The sequence below is a fragment of the Gobio gobio genome, assembly GCF_949357685.1.
Source record: "Gobio gobio genome assembly, chromosome: 22".
Taxonomy (NCBI): Eukaryota; Metazoa; Chordata; class Actinopteri; order Cypriniformes; family Gobionidae; genus Gobio; species Gobio gobio.
In genome coordinates, this window is record NC_137118.1 from 2,490,773 (window position 1) to 2,502,317 (window position 11,545).

General features: G+C 31.8%; 1 protein-coding gene across 1 annotated transcript; it reads left to right on the forward strand.

The window, feature by feature from the left end:
• Nucleotides 1-690: 690 nt before the first annotated feature.
• Nucleotides 691-10,613, forward strand: bcl7ba (BAF chromatin remodeling complex subunit BCL7B a). The gene is made up of 6 exons (XM_079803877.1): nt 691-859; nt 3,053-3,128; nt 3,218-3,320; nt 5,212-5,385; nt 9,280-9,359; nt 9,646-10,613. Exons 1-6 carry the CDS (start codon nt 768-770, stop codon nt 9,730-9,732), a joined length of 612 nt encoding a protein of 203 aa, XP_079660003.1. The 5' UTR covers nt 691-767; the 3' UTR covers nt 9,733-10,613.
• The last annotated feature ends 932 nt before the right edge of the window (nt 10,614-11,545 follow it).

An 11,545-nucleotide genomic window follows, 5' to 3' on the forward strand; every position in this document is an offset into this window, starting at 1 on the left:
TTAATAAAATGTTATTAAGTGTTGAGAATTACCATTTAATTTAAAATAATGAATATAAATAAAGTATGATCACTTCTAAAATGCTATTTAGTGTTAAGAATTACCATTAAATTAAAATAATTCATAGAAATAATAAAGCATGTTCAGTTTTAATAAAATGTTATTAAGTGTTGAGAATTACCATTTAATTTAAATAATTTAAAATAATTAATATAAATCAAGTATGATCACTTATAAAATGCAATTAAGTGTTAAGAATTACCTTTAAATACTTTATAATTTCTATTAATTATTTTAAAGTATGTTCACTTTTAATAAAATGTTAAGTGTTGTGAATTACCATTTAATTTTTTTAAATAATTAATAGAAATAAAAGTAATGTTTACCTTTTATAAAATGTTATTAAGTGTTGAGAATTAACATTTCATTATTTAAAATAATGATTAGAAATAACAGCTCCCGAGGACTTTTATTTTGAAAGCTACTATAACTATTAAGAGTTCATTTAAAGGGTTTAGTTTATAAACAAGTACAATTCCTACACGATTATTTGTCCATTCGGTCGTTGACTGGATATGACTAGTGGTTTATTCATCTTATAATAAAGTTAATAATAGAAATAACCCATAGCAGCCACCTGTGCCCTCAGTAAGTAGGCGGGAACTGTCAAGAAACACACTGGAAAGTGTTGTGAGTTCTCGCGAGATTTTCGCAGCCAGACTGCGAGACCGACACGATTCCAGTAAGAGTACCGATAAAATTCAGAAATGTCGGGTCGCTCGGTCCGCGCAGAGACCCGAAGCCGCGCTAAAGATGACATTAAGAAAGTAATGGCCGTCATCGAGAGAGTGCGGAGATGGTGAGTATAACGGGCGGCGGCAAGACACTTTGAAAGAGAAATGTTTTTCAAAAGAGAAACTTCAGTCGGAAAGCAGGAGGAGTTTCATAAGAGGATGCTGTTTGATTGACACACGAGACAGCCAATGGCCGCGCACTTGTCTTTGCGTTCTCGAGGGACAAGTGGCAAAAGAGGCGGGACTTAAGAGGACTTTTAAAAGGGACAGTCTGTCCGTCACCTTTAATAGATGACCGATGTTACTGTTGTTTTCTCTCGTTTATATCATATATTATACATTTACTGTGCATCCAAGCACATCAAGTCAGAGTTTAGCCGTGAACACACTTTATTATTTATATGTATTATTTCAAATTATTTAAATACGGGGTAATTCTCAACATTTAGTAACATTAATATTACTTTTATTATTTCTATTAATTTATTTTAATTTTAAAAATAATTCAATGGTAATTTTCAACACTTAATAACATTTTATAAAAAGTGAACATATTTTATTATTTATATTATTTTATTTTAATTATTTAAATAATTAAATGGCAACAAGTCTCAACACTTAATAACATTAATATTAATTTTATTATTTCTATTTTTTATTTAAATAATTAAATGGTAATTCTCAAAATTTAATAACATTAATATTACTTTTATTTTTTTATTTAAATAGTTAAATGGTAATTCTCAACATTTAATAACATTAATATTACTTTTATTATTTATTTTTTATTGAAATAATGAAATGGTAATTCTCAACAATTAATAACATTAATATTACTTTTATTTTTTATTTTTTTATTTAAATAATTAAATGGTAATTCTCAACACTTAATAACATTAATATTACTTTTATTATTTATTTTTTATTGAAATAATGAAATGGTAATTCTCAACATTTAATAACATTAATATTACTTTTATTATTTATTTTTTATTTAAATAATTAAATGGTAATTCTCAACATTTAATAACATTAATATTACTTTTATTATTTATTTTTTATTTAAATAATTAAATGGTAATTCTCAACATTTAATAACATTAATATTACTTTTATTATTTATTTTTTATTTAAATAATTAAATGGTAATTCTCAACATTTAATAACATTAATATTACTTTTATTATTTATTTTTTATTTAAATAATTAAATGGTAATTCTCAACATTTAATAACATTAATATTACTTTTATTATTTATTTTTTAAATTTAAATAATTAAATGGTAATTCTCAACATTTAATAACATTAATATTACTTTTATTATTTCTATTTTTTTATTTAAATAATGAAATGGTAATTATCAACATTTAATAACATTAATATTAATTGTATTATTTCTATTTTTTATTTAAATAATGAAATGGTAATTCTCAACATTTAATAACATTAATATTACTTTTATTATTTCTATTTTTTATTATTTAAATAATTAAATGGAAATTCTCAACATTTAATAACATTAATATTGCTTTTTATTATTTCTATTTTTTATTTAAATAATTAAATGGTAATTCTCAACATTTAATAACATTAATATTACTTTTATTATTTATTTTTTATTTAAATAATTAAATGGTAATTCTCAACATTTAATATCAATAATATTACTTTTATTATTTATTTTTTATTGAAATAATTAAATGGTAATTCTCAACATTTAATAACATTAATATTACTTTTATTATTTATTTTTTATTTAAATAATTAAATGGTAATTCTCAACATTTAATAACATTAATATTACTTTTATTATTTATTTTTTATTTAAATAATTAAATGGTAATTCTCAACATTTAATAACATTAATATTACTTTTATTATTTATTTTTTTAATTTAAATAATTTTTTTAAATACTTTTATTATTTGTATAATTATTTATTATTATTTAAATACTTAAATGGTAATTCTCAACACTTCATAACATTTTATAAAACATGAAAATACTTAATTATTTATATTCATTGTTTTAAATGATTTAAATAATGAAATAAACCCTTAATATCATTGTATAAGTCAAACGGAGCTCTTTTGTGATTGTAATAAATGGGAATGTTGGACAGGGTTTAACTCATCAACAAATGGAGCTTGTAATCCCACGTCCCAAAACTTTCTCCGTCTGGAAACTCCATCAGGGCTTTTTTCTGCATGCTTGTGTTTTTAACATCGAAACTTGATCGAGCTTTTGCTCCATTTCAGGGAGAAGAAATGGGTCACGGTTGGTGATACTTCATTAAGAATATTTAAATGGGTTCCTGTGGTGGACTCAAAGGAGGTACGACACACGAGAAACACACGCATGTACACATGATCTGGAGCTCCTTCACTGTATTTACTGTATCTCTACCCTGATCTGTCTCTTAGAAGGACAAGAGCAAAGTGTGTGTGGGTGGAGAAAAGCAACGGAAGACCTTCCCCACGGAGGAGGCGTCTGATAACGCCTGTTCCGTACTCTTAGATTTCCAAGGTAAACAGAGGCAGAGTTTAAAGGGTTAATCTGGGTTTCTTCATTTGACCGTCCACAATTTAAGGCCTTAAATTCAATATCATGGCATTCCATCAGGGCTCTATGATTGACGTGATGCAGAATCCATTCATAAAAACATAATTGACTGTATAATGAGGAATGTCTGATGAATAAATCAAAAGTAGGTCAGAACACTTAAAGGGCCAGTTCACCCAAAAATCATCATTTGTCGTCCCAAACCCGTCAGACTTTCCTTCATCATATAAAGCCATCGAGTCTCTTCAGAACATCTGGAATAATCCGCTCCATCCGTATGGATCAGTTTTAGGATCTCTTTATGAACTTTCTGAAGTTGCTTAGACTGTCAATGGAGGACAGAAATCTCTCAGATTTCATTACAGATATGAAATATGAACGAGAGTCAGTCACATTTAACCATTAAAGACAGAAACAGATTTCATGAGGCCCTAAATTTAATTGCAAAAAATTACGTTTTCCAGCACAAATATCTAAACACTTAAATCAAGAGACATTTACTGACATGAGAAATGAAGAAATAAAGTCTTGTTTTCTGAGAAATTGAACAAAATGAAGTGAGTTTATGCTTAAGCCTTTAACTGTCACTCCCCTTTTTGAGAATACACTTGAAAATGCACTATCCAAACTCAAAGGGCTGTAATTCAAGAATGCTTTGGAATATAGAGCTAATGTTTGGTCTCATTTTAAAGAAGACACTCAGCAGATTATTGCTGAAGTGAAAGATACTGTAATAAAATATATATATTTTACAAAAAATGTTTTACTCTAAAATTACTCTAAAATCAAAGCCTTATGTCTAACCAAGTTGTGTTCCAAATTTGAAGTTGATATCACAAAAATTGAAGTTCCCATGAGATTTTGTTTAGGGCGCTGTACCAAAAATATCCACCGGGTGTCATTCAAATTCCATTGATTGTTTTTTTGATGCATTTTCCTGTAAATTTCTGTCCAAATATCACTTCCATCACAAAACAGTCACCAAATATGGACCCTTGAGACTCGATATGTGTTTTGTCAAGATTAGAAAAGATTTTGATTATAAAGTAGTTAAAATAAATGTTGTAATATGAAACATGACTCCGCCCACTAGGGGGAGGAGCCCGCTAGAAGAATTTAAACGTTGCGTTTCCATGGTAACACAACGTCCGATTTCAAAACGGTTTTCACAGGATGAATTTTGAGTTTGTAAGCTTTCAAATGATACCTAATTTATGATAATTACTTAAATATATGATACGAAAAAAAGAGCACCAGGCGTCAATGAGGACAAAGAGCCAAGGCACGTTAGTTCATATTTTACAACAAAAATGATATATAAAATTAGCTACTACGGACAAACAGAAATCGTCCCGCCAGTGGGACGGTGACAGTTAAAGAACAAATATCTAAACACCTAAATCAAGAAACATTTACTGACATGAGAAATGAAGAAGTGAAGTCTTGTTTTCTGAGAAACTGAACAAAATAAAGTGAGTTTACGCTTAAAACAAGAACAAATATCTGTCATTGGGGATGAAAAGGACTCACATTTGAATGAAGTTGATTTTTATGAACACATTGGCAGATATTTGCTCTTGTTTTAATCATAAAATCACGTTCACAAGATTTATCATCTCAAACTGTAGGCTATTATTTTGTCAAATGAATGAAAAAGTGATGGAGATCTGTTGGAAACTGTATTTTCAAATGTTGAAGTGTCACTAATACGCTCATTTACATTTAGAGAACATTTAAAGTTTCTTTAATGGGTCTTAAATGTGCCTTCAGAACACCTGCAGAAACTCTGAGTGATTGACCCTCACGTGATTTTCTTTCCTTCATGTGTCATTGTGATCTTCTCCTGCCTTCTCAGACGAGAACAGCAACCAGAGTTCTCTCTCAGACTCATACCAGCTCAAAATAGCGGCCGACAGCAGCAATAACTCCAGTGAGCCGGTCAGTGAGCCGGTCAGCCCTGCTCCTCAGAGTCTGGACTATCACACCGATGACCCACAGCCGCCCACCCTCGGACAGGAGATCATGGAGGGTGAGACTCACACCGCATTACACTTAAAGGGTTAATTCACCCAAAAATGAAAATTCTGTCATTAATTCCTCACCCTCATGTGGTTGGACACCCGTCAGACCTCCGTTCATCTTCAGACACAAATGAAGATATTTTAGTGTAAATCTGATGCTCTGAAAGGCCTCCATTGGCACAATCTTTACACTCTCAAGACCCTTAAAAGACACTAAAGACGTTGTTACAAAGTCCATCTCACTACAGCGGCTCTACAATAACTTTATGGAGGGACGAGAATAGTTTTTGTGCGCAAAAAAACCCTAAATAACGACTTACATAGTGATGACGATTTCAAAACACGGCCTCATGAAGCTTCGAAGCGTTATGAATCAGTGAGTCGATTCATGATTCGGATCGCGTGTCAAACTGCTGAAATTTGGCGATTCAAACCGCTGAATCGACTCACTGATTCATAACGCTTCGAAGCTTCATGAGGCCGTGTTTTGAAATCGTCATCACTATGCAAGTCGTTATTTAGGTTTTTTTTGCGCACAAAAACTATTCTCGTCGCTTCATAAAGTTATTGTAGAACCGCTGTAGTGAGATGGACTTTGTAACGACGTCTTTAGTGTCTTTTAAGGGTCTTGAGAGTGTAAAGTGCATTGAGCCAATGGAGGCCTTTCAGAGCCATCAGATTTACACTAAAATATCTTCATCTGTGTCTGAAGATGAACGGAGGTCTGACGGGTGTCCAACCACATGAGGGTGAGGAATTAATGACAGAATTTACATTTTTGGGTGAACTAACCCTTTAAAGGAACACTCCACTTTTTTTAAAAATAGGCTCATTTTACAAGTCCCCTAGAGTTAAATAGTTGAGTTTTACCGTTTTTGAATCCATTCAGCCGATCTTTGTATCTGGCGGTAGCACTTTTAGCATAGCTTAGCATACATCATTGATTCTGATTAGTCCATTAGCATCTCATTCAAAAAATGACCAATGACACTTTCAATATTTTTCCTATTTAAAACGTGACTCTTCTACAGTTACATCGTGTGCTAAGACCAACTGAAAATTAAAAGTTGTGATTTTCTTTACCTATATGGCTAGGAACTACTTTCTCATTCCTGCGTAATAGTCGCGGATCTTCGCGGCCGTACCGTAGCTGCAGCGGCGCAATGATTGGTTGGTATTCTGTGAAACATGGTGGTAGTTACACCTTGGACTTACTATCACAGCGCTTTACAACACACAGAACCATGGCTAATCACAGCTAAAGCCACAACACACAGAACCATGGCTAATCACAGCTAAAGCCACAACACAATTTGTCGGCTGCAAGCCTGAAACTTTCTCTGCAACTACACAAACTTAGAGCCGGTCACATTGAAAGTTCCCTAGCTGGGCTACTTTCAGATGCTGTAATATCATTGCGCCGCAAAGATCCACGACTATTACGCAGGAATGAGAAATTAGTTCCTAGCCATATAGGTGAAGAAAATCACAACTTTTCATTTTCAGTTGGTCTTAGCACACGATGTAACTGTAGAAGAGTCACGTTTTAAATAGGAAAAATATTGAAAGTGTCTTTGGTCATTTTTTGAATGAGATGCTAATGGACTGATCAGAATCAATGATGTATGCTAAGCTATGCTAAAAGTGCTACCGCCAGATACAAAGATCGGCTGAATGGATTCAAAAACGGTAAAACTCAACTATTTAACTCTAAGGGACTTGTAAAATGAGCCTATTTTCAAAAAAAGTGGAGTGTTCCTTTAATGTTAGCTGAGAGATTCATTACTCATATATTATATTTTGAACTAGATAAAAAAGTTTGTGAAGACAAACTTTGAAGTTGTCCTGAGAAAGCCTGACCAGAAATTTTGAAAACGTTTTAAAAGCTGGACGTTTGAAGGTTTCAGTTTGAAGGAGTTTGAAGTTTGTCAGTCTATCAGAAAAATAGATAGATTATTTTTGACTTGTTGCTAGAAAGAATTAGCATGTTTTAGCACATTGCTATCATATTTTAGCATGTTGGTAGCATGAATTAGCCTAATGTTATCATGCATTAGCATGTTTTAGCACACTTCTAGAATGTATTAACATATTGCTTACATGTTAACAACATGTTTTTAGCACATTACCAGCATGAATTAGCATAATGCTAGCATGTTTTAACACATTGTTAACATTATTTAACATGTTTTTAACATTAATTAGCACAATGCTAATTGAACTAGCATGTTTTAACACATTGTTAGTATTAATTAGCACACTGCTATCATGTTAACACATTGTTATCATTAATTAGCATTTCGCTAGAATAAATAAACATGTTTTTCATTATTGCTAACATGAATTGACAAGTTTGAACACATTGCTAGCATTAATTAACAAATTGCTTACATGTTTTAACACATTGTTAGTTTGAATTAGCACACATTTATCATGTTTTAACTTTTAACACATTGTTATTATTAATTAGCATTGTTTAACATATTGCTAGCATGAATTAGCACTTCATTGAATTAGCACAATGTTAGCATGCATTAACATGTTTTATCACACTTCTAGAATTAATTAGCATTTTTTAACATATTGCTAGCATGATTTAGCACTTTGATAGCATTTTTAACACATTGCTAGCATGAATTAGCACAATGTAAGCATGAATTAGCATTTTTTAGCACACTTCTAGAATGCATTAACATATTGTTAACATGTTAACAAGATGTTTTAGCACATTGCCAACATGAATTAGCATAATGCTAGCATGTTTTAAACACATTGTTAACATTATTTAACATGTTTTAACATTAATTAGCACAATGCTAGCCTGGACTGTTTTTAACACATTGTTAGTATTAATTAGCACATTGCTAGCATGTTTTAACACATTGCTAGTTTGAATTAGCACACTGCTATCATGTTAACACATTGTTATCATTAATTATCATTTCGCTAGAATACATTATCATGTTTTTCATCATTGCTAACATGAATTGACAATTTTGAACACATTGCTAGCATGAATTAACAAATTGCTTACATGTTTTAACACATTGTTGTCTTAATTAGCACATTTGCTAGCATTTTTTAACACAATGCTAGTTTGAATTAGCACACTGCTATCATGTTAACACATTGTTTTCATTAATTAGCATTTCGCTTGAATAAATTGGCATGTTTTTCATCATTGCTAACATGAATTGACAATTTTGAACACATTGCTTGCATTAATTAAAAAATTGCTAGCATGTTTCAACACTTTGTTATTATTAATTAGCATTTTTTAACATGTTGCTAGCATGAATTAGCAAAATTGCTTACATGTTTTAACGCGTTGCTAGCACGTTTTAACACATTGCTAGTTTGAATTAGCACACAGCTATCATGTTTTAACTTTTAACACATTGTTATTATTAATTAGATTTTTTTCACATATTGCTAGCATGAATTAGCAAATTGCTTACATTTTTTTATGCATGAATTAGCATTTTTTACACATTAGCTAATTGTTAACATGATTTAACATGTAATTAGCATTATTTAGTATGTTTGTTAACATGATTTAACATGTTTCTAACATTGGTTTAACATTGTTGCTAGCCTGATTAACCTGTGAATACCCTGATGTAACATGTTTTGCTAGCATGATTTAACATTGTTGCTAGCCTGATTAACATGTTGATACCTTGATTGAATGGTTTAACATTTTGCTAATATAATGTAACACATTACTAGCATGTTTTATTAGAGAGTATATTCGTGTAGCTTTAATAACTCTTTCTTATCAATATTTTAGTGTCATTATGATTAGTTCTGAATCTGACCATTGTGCTCTTATCTCCTCAAATATGAAAATATAAATCCTCTTTCAGTCAGCTGACCCACTTTATAAACCGTGTGTTTTCTAGAGCCGCTGCTGCAGTCCAGTGAGATCGCAGATGAGCCGCCCACTCTGATCAAAGAAGATCTTCTTCCTCTCACAGCTCAGGTACAGCTTCATCATCATTTAGATGTTTTCAGGCATAACATTATGACCGGTGAATAACACTGATGATCTCTGTTAGTGGGTGGGATATATTAGGCAGCAAGTGAACATTTTGTCCTCAGAGTTGATGTGTTAGAAGCAGGAAAAATGGGCACACCTTCTAGTGGAGTCCATGCCTCGACGGGTCAGGGGGACCAACACAATATTAGATCATAATGTTATGCCTGATCGGTGTATTTATGTATATGAACTCAATAATGTCTGCTAGTAATTGTTCATTTTTCTCCAGGAGGATGAGGACAGTTGTGGAGCTCCACCACTGAAAAGAATCTGTACTGAGCAGGTCTCAGTCATCCAGGCGGCCCCTCTGAGCTAACACACACACACACACACACACACACACACACACACACACACACACACACACACACACACACACACACACACACACACACACACACACACACACACACACACACACACACACACACACACACACACACACACACACACACACACACACACACACTGTACACTGGGCATTGATAATCAGCCAGACTGATCACTGACCTTCCTAGAACTGCTGCAGAAGACACAACCCGGACCAGACATCGAGAACGCACTATATTTATTATCACATGATTTATGATTTACAAATCTTCGCCTTCGCTTTTTATCCCTTGCTCCCAGAATATATAATATCGGAATCATTGTTCATATCTGAAGCATTATTTCAAGGTTTATAATCAAATAAAAGCCGGACGATGAACCGGACAGTCCTGGCGAGCAGATGAATATGCGCTCACTGTTACAGTTATTATAATGCTAATGCTAATTTTACAATCAGTGGGAATGGGACGCTTATTAAAATAATCTCATGCCATTATTGGAGAAAATACAAAACCAAGACACTTGAAATATGATTTAATACTAATAATAATCTCACTCCCTTTTAAAAACACACCGCCTCAACATGCAGAATGTGTTTATTAATGTTTAAGTTATGATTCAGAAGATGTGAATATTATGTCCTGGTCTCATGGTCTCGTGCCTCCGGCTGTTCAAGAGTCGACGTTTGAACATTTACTCGTGTGTTATTGTTTAGTATGTTTGTATTATTCATCAAGTTTTATAATAATGTGGGCACACTGAGGTTGATGAGGCGGTCATATTGTTATTTGATGCAAAAATTAAAATATTAGACATTCATTTCATGAAACTTTTTTTAAGATTCATTTGTTTTTGTCATTATTCTTTAATAAAAATAATAATAATATACACAACCATTACTTTTTCTTTTCTTTTAAAAAAAAATAGAAATCAGTTTTAATTCATAAAGGGCCTTTAAAACGCCACGGATCCTCTGAGGAACCCCGTCTGAAATCAACACGCCTTATTAATGCACTAGAAATATGAATATTATCTAACAGTACTTTATTATATATCCTTTCTACTATAATAATGGACTGTTAAATGTATAATTTAATCTAATTTGAGTGTGTGAAATAAATAAGTGATTAAATGTTAAATTAACATATAATTAAATACATTTGATTAGAATAAATTAATAACAATTAATTGATTAAAATACAATTTTTTATTAATTTAATAGATTAATAAAAATATTTTAATCACATTTTTATTCATTTATTTTAATCAAATTTGTATGTACTTGAATATGTGTGTGTGTGTGTGTGTGTGTGTGTGTGTGTATAACATTAGCTTCTAATGATATGTGTGTGTGTGTGTATATAACATTAGCTTCTAATGATGTGTGTGTGTGTGTGTGTGTGTATATATAACATTAGCTTCTAATGATGTGTGTGTGTGTGTGTGTGTGTATATATGTGTATATATAACCGCTGTTAATGATGTGTGTGTGTATATATAACCTTATCTTCTAATGATGTGTATGTGTGTGTGTGTGTGTGTGTGTGTGTGTATATATAACATTAGCTTCTAATGATATGTGTGTGTGTGTGTATATATAACATTAGCTTCTAATGATATGTGTGTGTGTGTGTGTGTGTGTGTGTGTGTGTGTGTGTGTGTGTGTGTGTGTGTGTGTGTGTGTGTGTGTGTGTGTGTGTGTGTGTGTGTGTGTGTGTGTGTGTGTATAACATTAGCTTCTAATGATATGTGTGTGTGTGTGTGTGTGTGTGTATATAACATTAGCTTCTAATGATGTG